At 38.0% G+C, this 23,302-nt stretch overlaps 3 protein-coding genes and 1 non-coding gene across 6 annotated transcripts; 2 read left to right on the top strand and 2 right to left on the bottom strand.

Annotated features, from left to right (window-relative positions):
* Window positions 1-744: 744 nt before the first annotated feature.
* On the bottom strand, window positions 745-3,615 carry LOC111247753 (putative U3 small nucleolar RNA-associated protein 11). Its single transcript, XM_086982765.1, has 5 exons — window positions 3,274-3,615; window positions 2,727-2,870; window positions 2,285-2,428; window positions 1,333-1,547; window positions 745-970 (listed from the first exon to the last, which is right to left on the bottom strand). Exons 1-5 carry the CDS (start codon window positions 3,373-3,375, stop codon window positions 817-819), a joined length of 759 nt encoding a protein of 252 aa, XP_086838891.1. The 5' UTR covers window positions 3,376-3,615; the 3' UTR covers window positions 745-816.
* Window positions 3,616-3,638: 23 nt separating this feature from the next.
* Window positions 3,639-8,333, top strand: LOC111247752 (fucose-1-phosphate guanylyltransferase-like). Of its 3 annotated transcripts, none has more exons than XM_086982763.1 (6): window positions 3,639-3,723; window positions 4,216-4,335; window positions 5,731-5,901; window positions 6,182-6,357; window positions 6,715-6,892; window positions 7,045-8,333. In XM_086982763.1, the coding sequence occupies exons 2-6, from the start codon at window positions 4,272-4,274 to the stop codon at window positions 8,046-8,048; spliced, it is 1,593 nt and encodes a 530-aa protein (XP_086838889.1). In that variant the 5' UTR covers window positions 3,639-3,723; window positions 4,216-4,271; the 3' UTR covers window positions 8,049-8,333. The 3 variants fall into 3 exon arrangements, with proteins under 3 accessions (XP_086838889.1, XP_022654803.1, XP_022654802.1); XM_022799068.2 differs by having other exon boundaries at window positions 3,721-3,860; XM_022799067.2 differs by lacking the exon at window positions 3,639-3,723 and adding an exon at window positions 3,731-3,904.
* Window positions 8,334-8,988: 655 nt separating this feature from the next.
* TRNAT-AGU (transfer RNA threonine (anticodon AGU)) lies at window positions 8,989-9,062 on the top strand. The gene has a single exon. It is a non-coding gene; the product is annotated as a tRNA-Thr (tRNA).
* A 3,036-nt stretch (window positions 9,063-12,098) lies between these two features.
* Window positions 12,099-22,001, bottom strand: LOC111246245 (adipocyte plasma membrane-associated protein-like). Its single transcript, XM_022795534.1, has 11 exons — window positions 21,910-22,001; window positions 21,032-21,115; window positions 19,089-19,216; window positions 18,222-18,341; window positions 17,716-17,866; window positions 15,859-16,024; window positions 15,389-15,563; window positions 14,964-15,124; window positions 13,978-14,114; window positions 13,607-13,720; window positions 12,099-13,381 (listed from the first exon to the last, which is right to left on the bottom strand). Exons 2-11 carry the CDS (start codon window positions 21,032-21,034, stop codon window positions 13,172-13,174), a joined length of 1,365 nt encoding a protein of 454 aa, XP_022651269.1. The 5' UTR covers window positions 21,035-21,115; window positions 21,910-22,001; the 3' UTR covers window positions 12,099-13,171.
* Between the last annotated feature and the right edge of the window lie 1,301 nt (window positions 22,002-23,302).

Genomic DNA, 23,302 nt, shown 5'->3' on the forward strand with positions numbered 1-23,302 from the left:
TATATATAGAATCCTATCGAATTACACTAGCAAGTTAGCCTTAAGTTGACTATTAATATGATTGACAAAGTTGAATATCCTAGATTTGAAGAAATAGGTTAACTTTAAGAACGTTGTATAATGCATCTGACGTGTTTCTAAAGATACCGCAAGCAATAAATAAACTTATTATTTATTATACTATTATTATTTTTATTATTGCTTATGATCTTATTCTAATAAGAATAGTCTGAAACACTCAACCAGAATCGATGCAAGGAAAATGAGTTTTCCCTGTTACACTATTCGGTAACTAAATTTTTTCGCGGAAATGGATTGGAGCGTAGGGACTTCGACGTAAGAAACGGCTCTTATATGTCTATCTAATGCAGGTTTCATTTACTCGTCGCACTTATCTAGTTTTGGTTAGCCATAAAATTGTAGAATTTGAAACAGATGATATTATCTTATCCTAGTCACTTAGATTTTCGTTGATTCTACGCCGAGATTCAGACCGACTAGGCAAACACGTTACTACTATACTGTCGTAAATAAAACAGATCTAACGGCTTGCGTGTGTACCGCAGATAATCCAGCTACTTAACCACAAGATTAACTACAAGTAGCGTAACAATATACCGTTGCGTTCGTAGAACATCATCGCCTTCAAGTGCGTAGAGCAATGACGTACATTAGTACGCCACCTAATAAAGCCTCATTACATATTTTATACACAAGACTCTTTTAATGTAATAATAGATGACGTTTGTGTTTGAAAACGAAGATGATATTTTATTCACGATATTGGTAAACTTACAAGGAAGTTTCTTCAAAGAATTAACGTTTGCGTTCTGTAGCCCAAATGTATACGGGAGCACGATCTTTCGAGCCGTCCTGCAGCTTAGTCTTAGGTGGTTGTTTCTTATCTAAAAGAAGTTTTTTTATTCGAACTTTTTCTTCCAGAATTCGCAGTTCACGTTCCCGTTTTATGCTGAAACAAAAAAAGTAAAAAAATAGAGAACAAAATTGACAATACATGCATTAGTCACCTGACAAAGCAAAACTTTTGGAATCTCCTCCGATCCGAGTTGACTTTGCTTGTGAACCACAAATGCACTACGTTAAAATTAATTTTACACTCTATTATACTGCATATAGAATGATACCATAACAAGCACTTTTTTTATTCGCCATCTTTTTTCCGCTGTGAAAAAGGTTATTCAAAAATTGACGACGCAAATTACGTAAGGTAGGGCAGACATTTCTGAGCGACCTAGTTCATGTTGCCTCTCGTGGTCCACGTTTATTGTGCACATTAAACACATTTTAATAGTACGCAAAAATTGCACTTACCGACTTTCAAGCTCATGGTATTTTCTTTTCGTTTCTTTGGCAGCTTCTTTTAATGTTTCTTCGTCAACTGCCATTTCTGGCAGAAGATCTTCTATTTTTAAGCGATTATACTTTCGATCAAGGAGTTCCTTCGCTGTGCCTAACTTTTTATCAAGATTCTTGACTTTTTCTATAGGCTGACCATCGTCGTCGAAGAAGGTATGGTTATTCGTCACCTAAATATGTAATTTCAACATCACTGTTTCAGAAAGCACTCATTCCATTACTGTACGGTTAACGATGTATATTATAAAATTACGAACGTACACATTAAATAAGGAAACCTATATAGGCTTTAAGCCATACAAAAATGGTGAACCCTCAGATTGGGTGCAGCAACCGGGCATCATCGCTTTGTTCAGCCTGCTCGCCTTCACAGAAGAACATAAATTAGTCGTGTGTGAATACCGACACATTAAACGCTACTTTGATACAAGTATCGTTTTATTTTAACGGATAGTACGTAACACATTTGTCGAATGGACATGGTACCCTCTTCCAGCTAGCACTAACTCATGCCCTACGAACACAGAATTCGTGATCTAGTGAATATGCATTTTTTTCCAGTATATTTTATCATTAGCAATAAAAACCAACGACACAGAATTTTTGATGCATTTTCCTCGCAGTTTACTATTTATTTTTGATTCTTGGTTTTATGTTGTCCTGTTTTTTATTGGAAAAACCGAGTCCATTGACCAATATTATTACCACACTTTTAGTAAACTAAATTTAATTATTAAGAGTATATGTCTGCCTCAAGTGCGGGCTTATACCACATAAAGCCTCACAGTGAAATATATGTGATTCTTTTTTTAAACTACACCACCCAAAAATTATGTTAGGATAATGCTAGGATAAAATAGGAATGTAATGCTGGTATTGGCTTCTCTTTAGTTTAGGACTACAATACCTCTTGAATAAGGCCGATGCAGTGAAGTTCCGACTTTAGCTTTTCAATTTTCTGCGTCTCAATAACCCGCTTCATCTGGATATAACGATGGTCTTGCGTTTGCATCAACTTCAGCTGTTCATCTGTGAATTCCTGTCCTTTTACCTAAATTAAATCAACGACAGCCGGCTTTCAAAAAATATCCAATATCCAAAAAACAATAGACAAATTAGCTTTCACTAGTACGTATTGTTACCAGGTTCTAACACCCGGGTCCGATTATACGCTAACGCCGATAATGAATAACACTTTAATGACAAGATTTGACAGTGATTATGTTTCCACTGAAGAACGCAAAGCTTTTCCACATAACGGTGCACAAGACGATGCATGACTGTCTTTTGTAATCGTTTAAAGAAAAACGATTTATTGGACGCAATTAACTTCAAATGTTCGAGACTACCTTATCGTAGTGAACTCCATTGACAAGGGCAGAGTTCTTCATGTGAAAATAGAACTCATCCGCGTTCTTTTCGAGAATCCTCTGTCGAAGTCTTTTAATTTGAGCTCGCTTTGTGTTAGCATCTTTGGCACGAATCCGATAGTCCTGAAAGTCAGAAATATTAAACACAGGGAAAATTGTTTAAAATAATACGTTAATAGTTATTCTTCATTATCTGCTTCACCCACGGTTATTAAAGACTGTCTTTCAACTTCGTTAATTTCGGTCTTCTCCTTAGTGTGACGCATAACTCCACAGGAAATTATACTTTCTTTTCCGCGTGCATACTTTGATCAGTTGCGCAGAGAAGCTTGTTTGTTTACTTTGGAATATTAAGATCAGAGTTTGGTCTGTGAGTGGCTCCCCAATCCTACTACCTATTTTATATTTACCTCATATTTATTATAATCTACTAGAAACAGCTTGGTAAGAGAATAGATACTAAAAACAAAATACGCGTACAGTTTATCAAATATTAGTTAATAGCCGTAGAGGTAAATTTAACTACCTTTTTCTTTTCAAGCGCCCCAAGGTGTTGTCTGTCTTCCAGTTGATGTCGTTCTTTGTGAATTCGCTGAGCAGCTTTGTTTGATTTTGCGAAGGAAGACATGTTTCAACTCTCCAGAGTCTGTTCTCACCGAGATTAAGCTGTCATGTTATCACTGCTATTCGATACACATAATAATTAACCATATGCACCAAGAAACAATTCTAAAAACGCAATTCCGCTGGTATTATTTTCTAAACCGCAACCTAAAAATTTCAATTCTAAACAACTAATCGCAAACCACTAACGCAGTTCTTACACACCTTACTACTAATCCAAGGCCTTCACGTGCGCTTGGGTTGTTTATAAACAAACGGAAAACTACACCAGTTTGCCGCGGGAGCTGTCACTGTCCTTGTCAGCTAGTTTTAGCAGTTCCATTCGAATCGTTCAGATGGAGTTCATGTTCAGGTAGTGAGCTTTTTTGTTTAGAGGGAGCAACGACGTGACACTGGAATTGATCACAATGCTAACTTTCTCTTATATCAAGTGATATTTAACCATACATCGAAATTAGTGCGTTGTTTGAATATAGCGACGCCCTAAATGTACGCAGTAAACAGTGATTTTGACCAAACAGTCGTTTGTAGAGGTAACTTACATTATACGGTGTTTAACGGAGGCATTCTTAGTGTGAAAAGAATACCAGTAGATGGTAGCTCCTAGAGACCGACAATGTTCAGCAAGCTCTAAAATTGGGTACAAATATTAGATACTCATTGGTATTGATGATCTAAACGCAGAGACATCTTATTAACAGTATAGAAGAGGGCGCGATAAAAATGTGACTTTCTTTTTAAAGGAGAAACAATTCCACAAATAAATAACGATAAAAATCTGATGAGTATAAGTACGTTGTCTTTGTATGTTTAAGAACGAAATTGAATGTCTGCTCTTGTTTAGATCGATATTTTACAGGACGTTAAACGTCTTATGGTGGCCACAGCCAATCTTCAACAATGGACTTGATTGATTGCTCCAAGGAGATTAGGCTACTCTTCAACGAGTATGATCGCTTAAGAGGTAAGCCATAACGTATTTGCTTCGAACACTCCAACGAAGCAGTTGCGCATTCATAAAGTTCCGAGTTGTATACACTGTCTAAGACAGTTGCGCTAGTTTCGTATATTCCGGCTGAACAGCATGGACCTTTCACAGGATGTTCCACTCTCCAACAGATAATATATTACTATAAGAGGTACATCGTGTCACACGAGGCCAAAATAGGCACTCTTTGCTGTTTTATTGGATTTTAAATCGGCGTTTGATAAAACAAAAGCTTAAAGCTTGCAGAGTCTGATAGAGTGTGCTGTATTTAATGAAGACGATATTGGTGGGGCTCGGCGAGTATAAAAGCCGTTTTGGTCCAGTTGGAACCGTTTGTTCAGTCAATTGCCGTTGCACAGAGCAATAGCCTGAGCCTTTCTACTACTACCTCTGCTGCAACGACACGTTACTCTATGTTTAAAATTCGGTGCAATAGGTAAAAACGGTACTAACGCCGACTCTTGACCTATTTAAAATGAGCCGGTTTTATGTCCAGCAAGCTCTTGCCAGGCTATCCTATAACGTGAATGAGACTAGACTGTTGAACAACATTGATAAAGCACAGGTCATGAAGCTCCGCCATAAAAGTAACTGTGCTGTTTCCGATACAGTCCACATAGGCAGAATGACCTTGAAGTATGTGAATAGCTTCAAGTAATTAAAAGTGATTTTGCCCGGGAATGGTCGAACCTTTAGGGTATATCAGGGACAGAATGCGGTGAGCGGTGGTTGCGAGCGTAGAATATGTGTGCCCTTGAGGCTTTTTTTGCGCATTAAGCAGGCCGCATTTGATGAAGGTTATCGCGAGCGCTTCCTGCGGAATCCAACTGTCTGGGAGCATCTCTCACCAAAACAGGCCAAAAGGCTTGACGGAGTCAAACTTGCGTTATTGAGGTGCGCCACGGGCTTACATCGTTCATCATTGAACAAACACAACAATACAAAAACAAAAAAGCGTCGCACTTCTAGGTCTGAGACTCAGATGCAAGCTTTCGATCATCTGTGCTTATTAATAATTCATTAAAAGATGGAAGAAAGAAGGAAGATAGCGGAGGTCAATTCTGACTGTTATATTACCGGACATAAGACTAATAAAGTCTAAAAAAACTAGAATTTAACCAGAACGGACATATAGCTAGATGTTTTGCAGTTCATAGTTCCGTTATGTCAGATGTGTCAAACAGTGGGCTTTCATTTTTCAGGAACGACATCCATCTGTATAAAATGTACGGCGATATGCCTCAGGTACCATGCGGCGCCACACACTGCAGTACCATAGTTGGGCAGTATTTCTTGCATAAGCTTTTTGGCATCATGCATCAATGTACAGCGCAACGCATGTTACATTTTTTTGTTTGAATTTTAATTTAGGTCTATCGGCAAAAGAGTGTGCTGCGTCATTCTGGGATGCGGTAGTGTTCTCCGTTTGTGATAAAGCCCAGCGTGAGGCTTTTCATGAGCACATTGCCCGTTTTAAGCAGAGCGCAACTATACCCTTGGTCGACTATTTGGCAATTGAGGACGTACCACAATATAAAATGGGTAAATATTTACGGTACTTTTAGAGTGCCTACTTGTCCATATTCTTAACACCGCTATGGGCTGTTTAGTTTTTCTTAGCTAGGAATGATGTGTGGGCATATCTAAAACAATCTAATTAATATCAAATGAATAAAACAGATTAAATCATTCATCAAGTACATTAAATAAGTCTGTGAAATACATAACAAGCAACCTATGAAGTATATCTGAAACCGCCAGGAAAGTCCCAGTAGCATGTAATTGGAAACACGTTATAGCTTCGTTTAACTGTCTAAAACAGGATCTGGCGGTGCAACTATGCACGTTTTAAATGAACTCAGCTCTATTTGGGGCCAGGAAAATTTAATGAGTCGGAAGGTACTGCTTATTCATACCGGTGGACAAAGTCGACGACTTCCTCAACATTCAGCATTGGGCAAATTGTTCGCTAGATTACCTTTACCTTTAGAAAAAAAGGTTGGTACTTAGCTGGATGTAATCAGAAAGTATCGACGTATTTCTTTTAACGCGTTGTTATACCTTTTGCAAAATTTGTATGTATACAAGTGGTACAGAGTCATAGTAAAGAAATATAAGATGGCACTATGCCGTTGTTTGAAAGTTAGAGTTCTATTGTTGTTATTCCTAAATGTTATTTCCCTACCTATTGGGAGAAATAAATCGAAACCAGACTCTACCGAGCAATAATTTCATAAGAAAATAATGAATTTCACTAAACGGTGCGGTAAAATGATTTTTAGTGATAGCAGAACCTGTATAGTTTATAATGTTTTTATCTGTGATTTAATAATATTTTCTGTGTTACTGTTTCAGCATTTTAAAGAAACTGGCAATTCGAATGCCAGTAATCCGAAAGGTGATTTATCCTCGTTTAATTGCTCTGTGGGAACAATGCTGGACCTAAAGCTGGCAATGTACCTTCCATTTTGCCGTAAAATGACTTCAGGCGTGTTTCTCACAGCCTCCGACGACATTGAAATATATGCAATCGGTGCGTCAGCTCTAATCGATAACACATCATAAGTGGTTTATTTAAGAATTCAACCATGCAGTGTGTCTGAACTAAACATGTATTAATATTATTATTAAGTAAAATAATGATAATATTTAACCTAGTGAATGTGTGTACGGAACTATTTCTAGATGGAAACTTTAAGGTTAATGCGAGTGGATTTACGGCATTGGCACATCCCTCACCACTTGAGGTTGCTAGAGGACATGGAGTATACGTTCTTCCAGAGTTAGTCTACCCTATCTGCATCAACACGCCCTGTCTTCGAGTACTTCAGAAACCTTCGATGGATGAGATGAATCGTCAACAAGCTGTTTTAGCGGAGAGTTTCGCCTACACGGACAGCGCATTCGCCTTCGGTGCCGATGTCGTCAAAGCACTGATCTCCTATTATCAGCAACATCTACCACTCAACGAAGAGATCTGTGCTTACAGAGATTTTCTTACTTGCCTCGGAAAGAAAGCACCCAAAGCGACTAAACAGCTCCAGCAGATGCTGCAGAAATTCGAGTTATCAATTATTGTTTTACCACAATCTATATTTTATCACATAGGCACTCTGGCAGAGTACCTTGACCATTTATGTAGTGATCTCTTATTTAAGAAGCAGCTTGGCCTTGATGCCGGGTCTTCGGTGAGGATTCATTCTAGTCTCCCTGCCACTGGCCCACAATCGGCAGGCCGATATATTCTAGAGTTTTGTGATTTTAGCAAGGTAGCGAAGCTCGTCCTGGGTCGGGACTGCGTTTTGTACGGATGTCAAGGTCAAGCTGAAGAATTACAAATTCCAGACAGTGTAGTCATGTTCACGGTTGCTGTCAAGAGCCGCGAAGGTTTGAAAAGCTCTGACTCGGGCTATGTGACCTTATGTTTCGGAATTAACGACGATTTGAAGAGTAGTTCGAAGCTGTTTGGCCGAACTGACGTGGGCACATGCCTGTGGAATGCCAACTTATTCCGGGTAGCCTCTACAAGGAGTGAGTCGTTAGTGACAACATTACAGGATATTAAACAGCCCATAGTTGGAGGCGTGAATCGATACAGTATGGAAGATGTTCTAAAACATAAGTGCATTAGTGAAATGCTTGATTTTCAAGCAACCTTGGTATCTCATATAAACATGGTTCAGAGTTAATATTAAAGCTTTACAAGTGGTTACTGAAGCTGCATCTACTGTATAAAAATAGACATTGTTATCGTTTGCCTGGATTGTCTGTTGGATCGAGACAATAAAATTGAACATGTCGGCGTAATAGGTAACGCTTTTTATTAACAACAATGGATACAACTGGGTGGTTACACATTTATTTATTGAGTTACTCTAAGTGCATTTACAGGAATTATATATAGACTTTTTCGAGTCCACGATGACAATGTTTCATTTGAATAAAGTGTTTATACGAAATATTTATTTATTTAATTGCTTTTGTTTTCCTTCCTTTTTGACTGCTTGTAGTTTTGTTGTACGAACACCGTAGGGTATGTCACGCATCTCATACTATTTGCAGTGGTTTTACTTTTATGGATTCATGAATCTATGTGGTTGTTTTTTGTAGGAAAATGGTTCGTGAAGAACGGTGTCATCCTTTTATACAGTCGAAATAATCTAGACATTATTCAGTATAGCTCATAGCCATCCAACAATAAGGACCAAACGCTAAAAACCTACAATCCATATCTACTCTACCCTATTTCATATCGTAAAGCTTTTAGCTTTGCGCCCCAAACCCTTTAGAAAATATTTTTAAGACGTTATTGGCCCAGAGTGATAAAGAAAGATTTCAGATAACGTAATTACTAGTCCAAGCCATTCTAAACATTGTCGTAGCTAGAAGCTTTACTGGTTGACGAGTGAAAAGTTGTTGCGGTAAAGGCACGGATAGTCACGATGAAGCTAGCTAATAAATTGTTTTTAAACAAGGGATTGTCATAAAGGGTATTCATATATATCACTCGCGCGGTAGTGGAAAGCTGAAAGCTTTGAGATGAACACAATATTATTGCTCTCAGTAACTGTTGATCACAATATTATGGCCCACGGTGCATATAAAACAATAATGGTCGCTTTACCGTGCGGCGCCGTGGCTTAGTTGGTTAAAGCGCCTGTCTAGTAAACAGGAGATCGTGAGTTCGAATCTCGCCGGGGCCTCTTGTTTTTCTTGCGCAAAAAGGCTTCTGAATTCATTTGCCGCACTATTAGAAATTAGAAAAATATTCTATGAACATAAAGCCAATATGCTTACAGTATATGCCTATATGATTGTAATTTATTCAAGATCCATTGAATAAAAACATTTGATAAGATCTACTTTCTTCAAGACTCGCATTCTTGTTTACCAAATCTATCGTAGCGTACTCAGACTAAATCAAAACCTTTACCGAATTCCGTCGCAAAAGGAAACAGATTTTATAGGAAATTACACTGTAAAACATATATTTTCCCAATTACTTAATTTAAGCTTGCGTCTAAGAACATAGTACAGCGGAATAATTATGCCAAAGTGATTAGTTATAAGTGATCAAATTTATTATTTTAAGTTTGCTTATATATTTTAAAATGCTTTTTCTAACTGAGAATTCAAACAGTGGTTGGACTCGTATAATTAACGTTTACAAAAGAAGTTGTACAACATATTTGGCCCAAACGTTGTATGTAATCACCAGCTGAGTCATATTTTATAAAGACATTTGTAAGAATCAGAAAAACCTTGAGCCATCCATGGCTATCCTATTGCTGATGCCGCATCAGTGATCAATACAAGGTGCTTGCGGGGGTCGATAGGCACCCGGAAATTGACGATAACAATTGACGACAAGACTTGAATGCAATGGCGTTCAATCGCGGACGATTAAACAGACTATCTACCATTCTGCCACAATCTTGAGAGTACACTTCGTTAAGAACGGAACTTATATATTCCATTTTATACGAAATATGGCACTTCAAATATTTTTCCTACTTGTGCTACGTACTATCTTCCAAGGATATTTCGATACTGAAGACACTATTTTGGACCATAATGTTCTGAGTCTGTTTTTAATCATTTGAGCAGTCGGCTGGGAAATATGCATAATAAAAAATAAATTTTAGGGTAAAAAAGCAGTCGATTCTCTATAATAAGGGAACGTGCAATGCAGCTGCTAAACAAGCCAATTAATACAATAGGAAAGGATTTTGAGGGTGAAGGTCCCACGTTAACCCAATACGATTTTTTTGTTATCTGTGATGTGTATGAGAGTGTTTTATATTTTTATTGAACTACAATTATGTGTACGATCCAGGTAGCTCTTTTAATAATAAGCTGTAACGCTGCTTCCTTACTGCATTATCCACGAAAGGTTCGCCCATTTTGGGGTTTGTTAACACACTGTTTGCGTAAAGGCATGTAGTTGCCTGCAGGGAGCTGTTGGAGGACAACTGGTCACCGCTGGACCACCGGCCCGCGGAAAAGCCGTATGCATGCAGAGATCGGCCGGGACAACCGAATAAGATTAGCTGAACGCACGTTCTTTTTGTGAAATCGTCCACACGGCAACGTGCACAAGTCGAAAGTGACGGGCTTGTCAGTGTTAAGCAAAGCTTCCATTCCAGGAGCCATTACGATGGAGTTTCGGTGCACGGAAACGTCACGCACAATAAAGCCGTATCACATCACTGCATAATATATGAATATCAATCGCAATTGTGCAGACGCACAAACATGTATACTAACAGGACCCATAAGAAGACAGCAAGGGTAATCTATCAAATATAACCGGTTTAGATAGAGCACAGTTGTACCGATCAGCAGTTTCTAGAAAAGATTTTGTAGAATAAATAACTAGCAAGGTGTAAGAAATTGCCCTTAGCTAAGTTTAGCCGAATGTGCCTCACTTGAAAATCGTTGTGCTATAACGCTAAAATTTCCCTTACCAATGTGAACCTACACTTATCAGTAGACTATTCCTTTAAGGTCTTTGGCAATCAATTCAACTCCAATGCAGCAATGTTCAATCTGTTTTCCTTGTAGCTTCCTTGTTATTAAGTAAATGTTAAATTCGCTTGTTGGTAGACGTCGTGACATTGCTTACGCGTACGACGCTGTTTAAGTGAGTTGCTTTTTCTACATTCGTGTTTAGTTTCGGTTGATCGTTGTACCAAGTAATAGCCGACTTCACAGGAAAAGCAGTCTGGCTTTTTGTATTTTCTAACCGCTTGGACTGCCTGTTGTTTTCTGATCTATCGCTACTCTTCTATGTGTATCGAGAGATTGGGTACTTACTTTACCTAGAAATTTTCTAAGTAGTGCAACAAAAAAAAAGCTGCAAGGAGCAATCCAACATTATTTGTTCAGCCGTATTATAATTCAATGGATGGCCTTTTAGTTGATGGGAGATTTGTGAAGCTCAAAGGGAAAGTTGATAATTAATAACACCCCACATGAAAATAATGAAATGTGGTATTACAAATAACGACTCTGATGAATCGGACATACAATTAGATCAGAAAAAACTGGTCAGAAAAGCAACAATCAAATTAAAGTAAGTTTACAATTGTGACTTGTTTGCATTCCGTTGCCTTGTTACTACCGCAGCTAGAGCGTGGCGAAAATACTATGTCTTCAATGAAGGATACACTAAACGAGGAGCCCATCTTATACCTCAGCTGTCTGAGCCAAAAGTACGTTCATCTTACTATCTCCGGTACCGAAAAGACCTTTTTTAAACCTTCATTTGAAATCTATCAAAATTTCGAACGTATGATCATCAGTGATACGGTGAACTAAAAGAACTATAGCGCGGTAATGATATATTATTATTATTATCATACTATCTTCACCAATATTTGTAAGTTGATGGAAGCGTTACTTCTTATTAAATAACGCATCAAAATCGAATGAAAATTGTCTTGTGAATTTTTTTTATCTGCGATAGTTCTGTAATTCGATTGCGTTTTGAACCAGTCAAAATATAGAATTTTGCATGCGTTATAAAAACATTAATAACGTTAGCGCAGGACTTCAAAACATGGCATCATTGATGTATTTTTTCTCTAAAGGATCTAACTGGTGCCTTCTGGGTACTTGTATCTAGCTCTAGGCTCATACAATATTTGCTTAGTTGTTGTTCGTATGTTTATTTAATACGTCAAACAGTTCGCGTTTGTGAATTCCTAATCTATAGTATAATAAAAACGACTACCATATGCCATCAAAATAAATCAATCATTACTTAAACCCTTATTTATTTTATTCTCTTAGTTATTAGATATACATATGTTTTGATTACTTTACCTCTCCTCCACGGACTGAAGTGAAAGACACCATTTAATGGCAATTGGATAATCCGGCTAGTTAGTAAAATAGTGTCTTTCGGTGTATTGGCAAAATCGCACTTTCAAAATTCTTGACCATTATAAAAGGAAAAAATTCTTTTTTCCACATGGAAACAAGAGTTATCGCACAGAGAAAATCTTCTTACTTATAGTGTTTGTTATTCATCACTTTTTACTGTTTTTGACTTATCTAGCGTTAAGGCTCCTTTATTTAAATTTAGTTTCATTAATTTTAGCATGAATGAGATGTCGACGTTAACGGCTCCAAATGATATCACAATAGGAAAAATTCAAATTGGAAGTGTCCTCTGTTATAGACGAATGAAGGATTTGTTCGTATGAGTAGATAGGAATTTCTAATTGTTAGCACCAGCACGGGTACACCGAATAAATTTACCTGGATTCCTTCTCAAAAAAGAAGGTTTTCAATTTTCACTATTAATGAATTAATTATTATAAGTAAAGAAAGCTCTGTTGACAAATCTGCAAGTACGAAACAAGTTCGCATCAATTTGCATGATTCCCAGAAATAAAAGACTTTGTACTTTCTGTCCATAGCGTTGCTACTAAGTCATCTCGGCAAACGTATGTATATATTCAAGGTGTCTCTGTACTTCAACGTGTTCATCGTCGCACATCACTCCCTTTTCTTAGCATGGTCGCTAAAATAAACATTTTTCGTATATTTACTGTGAATTGAGTTTTTCCTTTAATAAAATAAAAAACTTCTATATATTAAAACGTGTTTCAGTTTAATTTTATCGTTGCATACTGAATCGTCATTTATTATTTATTATGTTTGTGTATAAAAACTGAATAGTGACCATGCGTGTATCTCTAGACGAAGACATATGGCTACTATTCCAATGACTTTCAAAAACGTATTCATATTTCTGTGTTTTCATACATGTATGAAATATATGTATGAAGCAGAATCTGACTGCTTATGAACGGCCATAGCTTGAACGCGGTACAAACACGATGTACTTGTTCAGGAGGCTTCCAAGATAGAGCCCGTCATCCAGCTCCGTTGCTTGTGTGATAAGCCTATGCTCGTAGGTCTGCAGTGCTTGCAAGACATTGCCCTCAGCATCAAGTTCGACTATAGTGCTTACGCGCGGGTATGTGTTTTGAAGAATGGCCCCAGATTGCAACTGTAATGAAATTAGTAAGAAAGTCAGACCCTGTTGTACATCTTGCGAGTAGGTTTGATTTTATCTCCGAAAGTTATCGTGACGCAGCTATTAGAAGGAACTCTGAGTATACTTCTCAATTTGCAGAAATTACCACAATTTTTAATGAACTCTAAATTCTGCGTTATGTGCACTTAAATAGGATCGACTTTGGTGACTTTGCTGTTGCATCATTCTTTGAGTTACCTGAACGCCAATATCAGACAGGTCTTTGCTTTCTCCAAGTTGTCCAATTAGCTGAGCCGCTTCTCCAATGGATAATATCCAATCACCCAATCTTTTCGCCACAGTCGGTCGAGCCTAAAATTCGCATAATCGTTTCATAATATGAAGTACGTAGGTGCCGTCCATGTTCGTGACATTATTGAAAGCCTTTTTCATCTTTTGTTTTGCATACGTTTCTTAGCATAAGTTCTTAGAATTATTACGAAATATGTTAAGTAATATGGTAGTGGTGAGTTACATGGTGCTATATATCTATAATCTAGCATGCGCCTTGTACTCCATTTGTTACTATAAATGTAAAAGTTATACATGTGTATTGTAGTAGAACGTACCTGTAGTTCATCGACAAACGTTCGGCTTCCGTTGATTCGCCCTAGAGGAAGAGCCACCCAGTAACCACCAGAAAGCGAGGGTCGGATGTTGTCAGGAGAGCCTGGCAGAGGATGTTTGGTGAACGGAGTCCCTTTTACTGAAGGATTCAGACAGAATACGATTCAATGCTGTCAGTAAAAGCACTTTATTAATATTTTTATACATATATGCGCGTATACAGGGTGAGGCATTTAAATTCGGACAGATTTTGGCGGGTGTTGTCGTAGCGGGCATGCGTTCATATGCTATTTTCGGTACCAAATGAAAACCAATTCCTTTTAAAAGAAAACGAAAACAGTGACATTTAAATAAAGATCAGCAGTTATCCGATATCTTTGTGCTGGACAAAGCGTCAACGAGAAAGGAAACTTCTTTTTTGTCAAAAGTCAACACTTTCCCATATTGTTGATTTTCATGAGGCTCTTGAAAATCTGCAGAATTTTTTTATGAGGCAAATAAAGATCTTAAAAAAATATAGATTCGAGAATTCACTAAAATAGCTCAATAAATTATTTTCGAAACATCTGGATTTTTTATACAAAAATTGATGGCAGCTTTGGGAAGAAAAATATCAATTGCCAATTGGTTCGTCCGGCTAAGCTCCAACTTTAGGCCTTTTTGCACGTTTTGTATTTGTTGGTCCTTTTGAGACCTTGCATTATCGGCACTTTTAGTCTTCAGCTCAAAATTTAATTCCATTGAATTTTTTTTGTAAGTAGCGTGTTAAAGGGACACTTTGATAAACCAACATCTACCGATATTACTTGCAACAAAACAGTTGTTACTTTTTTACTATTAAAAACGTATCTGCGAATTAAGGAAAAAGTATTCCGAAAAGTTTAGTAAATGGTTTAGAATCTGAACTTAGAATGTAATCGCACATATTCCCAGTCTATTAAATAAATCTCGTAAATACTCAAAAATTGCTTTTCAAGCAAATGCACACCTGGAAGTGGTTGACCAAGAGGATACTGTAGGATTCGCCTAGCGGTAAATTCAGATACGAGCAAAGATTTTCCATCGTGAGTAATTTGGATCCCGTTAGGGAAACGAATATCTTTCGCAAAAACTGAAGCCTCGCCGGTCGCTAGGTTATACTGGATCACCCTGTAAAGGAATATAAGACATCGTAAGTCAGAAGCGTTTGATAAAGAGAACTAAAGAAAAATTGTTTACTAATGTCACATTAAAATCCCAGCATTTATACATCTGGTATTATATATTATACTTCAATTAGTTGTGCATTAGTAATTTATAAGGTAACCTGCTTCTTTGATAAGAGGGAATCAGATGACAGATAAAATAAAATCGGTCAAGCAACAGTTGTTAGGGAAATAGGTGGCAACCAACAAAAATCGACTTAAAACTTACCTTCCAGAAGCATCGTTGTCTACAATAGACCATGCCCATCGATGAAACCCATATTTTGTGCTTACATCGCTCAAGTAGATGAGTCCCCGCTCCCAGTCAACGTCCAAATCATCGGCCATGAGCATCTTTTTGCCTTCGACCTCAGCAAGCGCCGGAATAAGAACTTTTACATTTCCTATAGGTTTTTTAAATGTGCAACCATTGATAAAAAAAAAAATAAAAAAAAACATACGTTCTTAAGCATAGAATGATTTTTTATGTTAGTCTTCCAATTTTATATCAAAGTAGCACTTGGATTTTTTCTTTAAATTTACGACGTATTCCGCATAAATATAGTCTTATGAACGATTTCCTTTTTTCTAGTTCGACATATTTATATGGTTGGAATAATAACTATCGATAAAAAAAAACGGGCGTTATATCAATAATTTTTAAATTGTAGCCTTTTGTAAGAAAATTATTTTAATGACCTGAATCGATGTCAATTTGTAACAGTCCTTTTAAAGGATCTGCGCAGAGTATCGTTAAATCTTTGACGCGAATGCCTAAAGGTCGACTGCAAGATGTAGTGTAAGAAGAGTTACAGCCCGCCCTTGCGTCGTACAGCTTCTTTTGTTCCTGGGTCTTCATATTAATCTAGGATCACCTCGACAGTAATGGTACAAATAGATAAATGTTATATCGTGTTCGGCGAAAAATTTCAAACATTTTCAATGACCTTATAAATGCCTAGCATGTGCTATTATGTCGATAAATATTAATGATTAAGATAATTGGTCACTCTGTCATGACTTTTCGCAGTACCCTCATTACCATTATTGTTATTCCTTTCAGGTAGATTAAAAGACTGGTGCTTTTATCAAGTTTATCTTGATGAAAATGGAATAAGAGTTACTGTCTATGTGAAGATTAGAAGGTAGCGCTAAGTCCTGCTTTTTTTTTGCTCGAAAGCTTTGGTTGTAGTACCTCTTGAGACTTTTTGACAACTGTGCTTTCCAGAATGTTCATGTTCGAGACAAAGTTTACTGTTTTTGAACTTTGCTAACTTATAAATTCTATATTGTTCTAAATAGCTTCTAGGAATATTTGTGGAAATAAACTCTAAGAGTTCCTTAAGCTTTGCAAGGTTTCTGCAAAGTTGGACGTCCAGCACCAAAATCACTAACAGTGATTACGAGCAGTTTTTAGTTTCATGCGAACTGGGAGTTTAATATTTGTCCCTCAAACAACCTTGTAGGTACTAATCAAAATTATTCAGAAGATTTGGACATCTAGGCCAGTCAGAGCATAATAGGGCATAGGCGAATCCAACCGCAGAAAGGCTGCTACGAAAAAGAAAAAGGGCACAAGGTGCGCATCTTGGGGCTCGAGCTGTACATACCATATTGCTCTACTTTAACGAACAATTTTTTTCTTTAAAGTTAACTCCTATTACAGAGAGCTCACATTTTTTGACATTTACCTCAACACCAAGCGGCGCCTGAAAATTTTAGACTTCCTCTAGGTGCTGTAGTACCGACCGTTTTTGAAGTATCGTGGTCTGGTACCTACCCTAAAGTAGCTCACTGAAAAAGACAGGTTACTAAAAGTATTCCATATTCAACACCGCATAGAATTGTACCGAAGTGCGTAAGTTTCCGAATTAAATGCTGCAACAAAAATAGAGCACCTTGGAGTCCAGGATAACTTAGCTAGTGTCAATATATTTGGTCAATATAATTTGGTATACTATCGCAGATGGAAGATGTATTCCAATAGCTTTCCATGTTCGATCTATTTGTAAAAATTTGAAGGTAATTTTCAAATCCAATATCATTTTGGCTGCGTGAATTTCATCTTGCTCAGATTGTTCAGAGTACAGGTACTTGAATAGATTTAAAAAATATTTCTTTGTTATTATGGAATGAACTAGGGTTGCTCTTTCGTTTCACCGAAGCAGCTTGCATTCTCCTTGAGAAAAAAGCGTGCAAGCTGCAGCAGATACATCTTTTTGGGCTTATTTGGGCTAAATTAAATGCCACTGAAAGCTTCCCTAATCGTGAGGGTGCCGCTGCGTCTGCTGCAGTGTAGAGTATTGTTTAAGTCCGTTTCAGAGAAAGGATCTCAGGCCGTCTCGCTAAGTAGGCACAGTAGTGTGTCTTCTACTGTTCGTGACGGAACGGCAAACATGGCGCCTTCTACAAAAGCACTATGTATAGCTGTTCAAGGAGGCATTTTACGAGTTGCCTTGCCTTATGTACGATTGTACTAAACTTATATCTTTAGTCGATGAGAATTTTAGGAACATTTGATAGGCGTAATCATAAATCGAAAATAAAAAAAACTACCTGATACACTCCATCAGCTGTGGCTGCGTAGAGAAAATCTGCTTGAACAGCGAGGGATTCCGGTCCGTTTAGGAAACTCATTACCACTTGGCTGTTTTCGTCCAGTTTTTGGTTTGCTTTCAAAGGCCCTATCGCTTCGGGTATCGGGTCTCTGTAAAGGAGTGATTTTGACGAGAAGCACGCGAAATAATTCATGCAATAGATCGCTTATATGTGCCTCATATCCCTCATAGTCACTCCAATGGACTAAAATCAATTTAATTCAAGATATACCATGTGGTATGAGTGTGCCAGGGATAAAAATAGGATACAAGAAATTATCATTTTGCGCATTATCAGTGAGGTACAACATGTTCTTATAAATCGCCATATCTAGGCAACAGTCCCCTTGGGGAGTAACAAAATTGAAATTGTTCTGTAACCCTGCTTACTATAAAGAACAATCTTCCTACTTACACGCAAAACGATGTATACATACTGACAAAGTGAAAGGGATGTATACTAACGTGAAGGGCTCATTGATTGCCAACTCCATTCGACCTTTTCGGTCAACCGGCAATTGAAGAACGGAGTTGAGTAGATTCGAAAGCGACTTGCCATTGTCCACGTCAGATGAGCTGCAGAAACTGCGTATCCATAAGTAACAGACGCTGGTCAGTTTGTTCGAAGGTCGATCGAAACTCAATCAACGACATAACTCACAATAGCATGGACGCCCAGAGAAAAGCGTGCTGATATGCTCACAAACTGCTTCTCGTCTGGTGAGATATAAACGTCTAAGTGGGGAACTTAGCTAGATTTTAAAGCGAGTTATTTTTAAAACAAAAGTGCATCTGAATTGAAAATACGCGAAACTTGTTGTGCCAACGGGTGCCAAATTGGCCGTCCGTTATCATACGGAAACGATTGCCGGTTTCGCAATATCAGTCAATCCCTTGATACGATTCTGACTATTTAATTCCTATTTCTTTATCTTGTTTAATATTTTGCATGCAAGGGATAATGCCCTCAGCATGAGACCAGCTCATTTCGTTTGGTTTAATCATCTAGGTATTGGCCACCCACTTTAAAAAATTCCGGTTTTGAGTAACGCTATTGAACTGAGTCCATCACAGTCGAAAAGATTATATATTGGTTTATATGGGGTATACCGAAAGTCTGGAGCAGTGATTAAGGGCATTCACTTAATCATTAATCAAAATATCTCAATTGGTTACCTAAACGCTGAAAGTCTTCACTGTTTGCAAGGTCGATTGACAAAGCCTGTCTAATTCAAGGATATGTGACAACCGCATTTATATGGGGTAATGTCGCGGTAAATGTATTATAGCATTTATTTCAAAAATGATGTCATTAATAAGTTGAACACATACCTTTTGCCATCACCGTAGGCGAGGCACAGAGGCCCATCTTCTGCGCACGTAAGCACAATATTGCCAGTCAATGCCAATAGAACGGCCAAAGCTGAACGATATATCCATTGCTTCTCCATAATTTCAATCTGAAAATAAGGAGTGTTATCTGATAATAAAGTTCATGTGTCGCATTTATTCACAGTGGCGTAGGTAACGTTTACTAAATAATGTTTGGACTTTCAGCCGGCACCGCAGACCGAACAGAAAAGGAAACGTTCTTTTCATATCTATTTTCTACATTTCGTACTGACTGGGTGTATAAAAATAGTTCAGAAAGCACTGATTACATTTAAATGATTTAAGAGTTTAACTGGGGCTTTCATTGACGGGCCTCACTTTCAGGTGTTTGCTACAGAAGCATGGGTTTTCACTCAGCGTTTTCCAACTGTATAAGAAACCATTAAATTGACATCTTTTTCTTGTAGTCCTAGGTATTTATTTGATCACTACTTGAGCTCCTTCATTAGGGAAGGCTCTGATACCTTTTCAGTGTTTTCTGCGTTTTGCCATTAAGATTTTCTCGTGACAAGCATGGAGACTGCCGTCTAGGTCTCTTTATCTTGTAACATTCAGTTTACCTCACAGCTTAGCGTCTAAATGGACGTTCTAGTCTTCTTTCAATTCCTGCCTTTTCTTCCTCAACAAACGTATAGCCACTTCTCATATCTATTTCATATTACTGGCTAAATATGGACTTTCCAGTTAGTCCAAGAGAGAAATTTTAGCGTTTTATTCATTCACAAACAACATATATTAGAGCACTAGTATTGCAGTCACTGCGGCTAGAGCCAGCCAAATTTAACTCTGCCCATCAAAGCAAGCTCACGTAACTATCCAAAAACCGGATGAGAAACTTTTATCTAGCTTCTACGGTAATCTCTGTCATTAGCAAACAACAGTGCAAGAGTATATTCGTGAGAGAGAATCCTGTAAGCGATTATGGCTCATTCTATTTTACAAATGTTATCTTCTTGTGGTGAATAGTCCACAACACCTTATAATCTACAGGAAGAATGGTTCATTTCTCTATAGAGGCTTATATTGTATATCAGGCCGATGCATTGTCGGTGATTAACGTCGCCTGCAGAGACAAAGAAACCTGGTAACAGACTGCGAATCCTCTTGTATGAAGATATACCCATGGGGCGTTGCTAATAATCCTGGTTTCGCTTTAAAATGATTAGCTGCCTTTAATTTAGTGGGTACATTTGCAATTCGGGGCGCCTCTCGTCATTGAAACCGTATCGACATTGATTTCTAACTGTTTGTTTAAAAAATTTCGAGTAATGGCGAAAATTTACTGTGGGCCTGTGTTTGATAACAAAACGAAAACGCTGTGTATCAGGATATACACGAAAATTTTGTAACTGCCTGAGAAATACGGTTTTACGCGTTTGGGATTGCTTGTCCAAAATATTTATGACGATTGTTATATATATTCGATTACTCTAGCCGCAATAGAATTATACTCTTGTCTTAAGTACGAGTGTGTCTTGATGGAAATGACTAACCGCACAGGAGCTAATTCGCTATTTTTAGGAGAGCTCGTTGATTCAGGCAGGAATTGATTTATACGCGAAAATATAGGATTTAAAGAAGCCCTGGCCTAACGTGTTTATTTCGTCTCCCATATACTTTTCTTTCTAGATGTTGTTGCTTTTCGGCTACTTGGGGTTTTCGTTTATCGCTTTAGTCGGTCACATCCATCCCGGTATTAACGCTAAACAGACACGAAACAAACACGTGTGAAGTAAAAGTATCTTTTCAATTGAGGGGCGTTTAACGTTCGAATATTTCAGAGAAAAGTCAACTTAATAAAAATTAAGTACATCAAAACATTATAACTGAATGTGAAATGCTTATGTCTAGTATTGAGAGAGAAACAACAATCTGAGACTCACCATACGAGCACCGGTATGCGAAAGTAAGTGACGTTTGCCAACAGCTACCTCTGGCGTCTTCTGGTTAAATGGCCTACAGATAAGCTTCGATATTAAAATATACAGGAATAATTCTTTCCACCTTAACAGTTGAACTATTGTTTCACTGTTTGATCGATTCGCAATAGGGAGACGTATCCAAACGGAAAAGGACGCGAATGTCAAATGATAGCCTGATTGCTATCCCATACTGCATCTACCGTCTACATTACGTATCTTATCATTTTCACTATAATACAGAAGCAGTTACATATGGAGAGTCAGAAATAATAGTGGCTTTAATAAAGATATTATCTGTTTTCATATTATGAATGATCCATCTGCGACGAATGCGGTAGCTGTGCAACTCAGATCTTTTAAAGCGTCCTTAGCAGCGTTTCTCCTTCTACTTTTTTTACTTTACGTTGTCTTACGTCGTCAGATTATTTCTGTTTTTGACAACATTGTTGGATATTGACCACATGGCAGTAAATCGTATTGGTACCACTAGATTCATTTTCAAGTATCGGTCCATTTTCCCAATGCAATAATGTTTCGCGTCCAGGAAAGCTGCTCACTGTCCGCCGGTTAGTGCATAACAGGAATGGTCCACAGTGGAATGGAAAACAGTGGTTATTTTCAAACATTAGGTCGTTTGGTGACTATGCATCGGCGGGCATGTAAATGGGAACCACGAAACTAGTTTGGTTAGGTTATCGGAACGTTTTAGGCTTTAAGCAAATGCTGAGTTTTCAACAATAGACATCTGATTCGCTGCGTTAGGACACACATTATCCTACTTAGTGCGAAAAAATTGCGATCAACCTAAAAGGTCCAAACGAACCTCACGAACGACGTACCTCAATATTCGCGTGCGCCAGAATGCTAATCAAAATGCGAATGCTGCGTTGGGGGCACTCGAAGTTGTTCAATCCTTTGCCAACAAATTCAGTTTACTGTGCAAATTACAACGAACACTCGAATCGAGAGGAACCAAAAGCAGATTGAGCCAAACTGATGATCGTGCTCGGTTGCAGCTTACACGAAGTATTATTCAGTAATACGATGTTGAAACGAGATTGTGTTTGCTACATGATCTACCCTCGCGTGTCCAAGTGACGCCGAACAGTGTACTTTACCGTAAAAAAAGAGGCAAAAGACGTATACGAACGGCCCGTTGCGTTTGTGCGTCAGCGTATCAAGTTGTGATAATAAGGACCAGATAACACGACCAGGTATAACGCAGACTTAGTGGCGATAGTAAGCGATTTGAGAGAAACTCCCGCACGACGAATCATACGATCCTTAGAACCACCTTTAAGGGCTGCTAAATTTTTGAGTCCCGTCATAATGCAATTTTGAGTGAACCCGAACGATAAACTGCGAGAAATTGAATACGTCGCATTTTCCATATACTTTTTCATAAATTATTTTAAAATGGCCAATACTGCTTAGCACCAGAGGTATCTATATACTAAGAACGTTAAGCTCTACCACGAAAGCTTCCCGATCCTAGGCTCAACGAGATATTCATCTCGCCATTTTAATAGTCCAGCACTCGATGTAAACCCTAGTGTCGTTTCATTACCAGAGTAAATTAGCATCATTGAAGATTTAAATCGAAATGGATTTTTTTCCTTGGCTAATAGAAAGAAAAATACGAAAAGTCACACCTCAGTCAACGAGGCGATTTCCTTGTGAAACGCTCGTCGCTAATTGCATTTGTCACGAAAACATTAAAAACATAAGGTACCACTTGCTGTTCATGTGTGTCCCTCTGAGTTGTTAACAGCTTAGGTTTTTCAAGAATGTTAGTGGGAAATTCAAACTTACCGACAACTACCACAGGCTTAACAGATTCTGCCAGGGGAGTTGTCAGTTGATTGGAGGGCCATGAATAATTATGCCTAAAGTTTTGGTAAATTCTGCTCTTTGTCGATCGGGTGATCGATAGAATACGGGTGCTATCGACAGATTTCTTAGAGTTCTTCCAGAACAGGAGATACTCAAGTAAACACATGCTTAACCCAACAGATGTTAACCATTTTAAATCCGGTTTCACAGAATTATTATTAGTATTGCCTGTGTTTCGAGGTTTGCGTCTGGATCGCCGTTCAGCATCACGTTAGACAAACGGTTGCATCCCGTCATGAAATGAACCCTGTCTATGCCAGGTGCCGTCTACAACGTAGAGTGATATAAACAAACGCAGCTATTGGTTAGGGTGTTAGCGAAATATTACCTCGATTCAAT

This window comes from Varroa destructor, unplaced genomic scaffold, assembly GCF_002443255.2.
Source record: "Varroa destructor unplaced genomic scaffold, Vdes_3.0 BEIS01000003.1, whole genome shotgun sequence".
NCBI lineage: Eukaryota > Metazoa > Arthropoda > Arachnida > Mesostigmata > Varroidae > Varroa > Varroa destructor.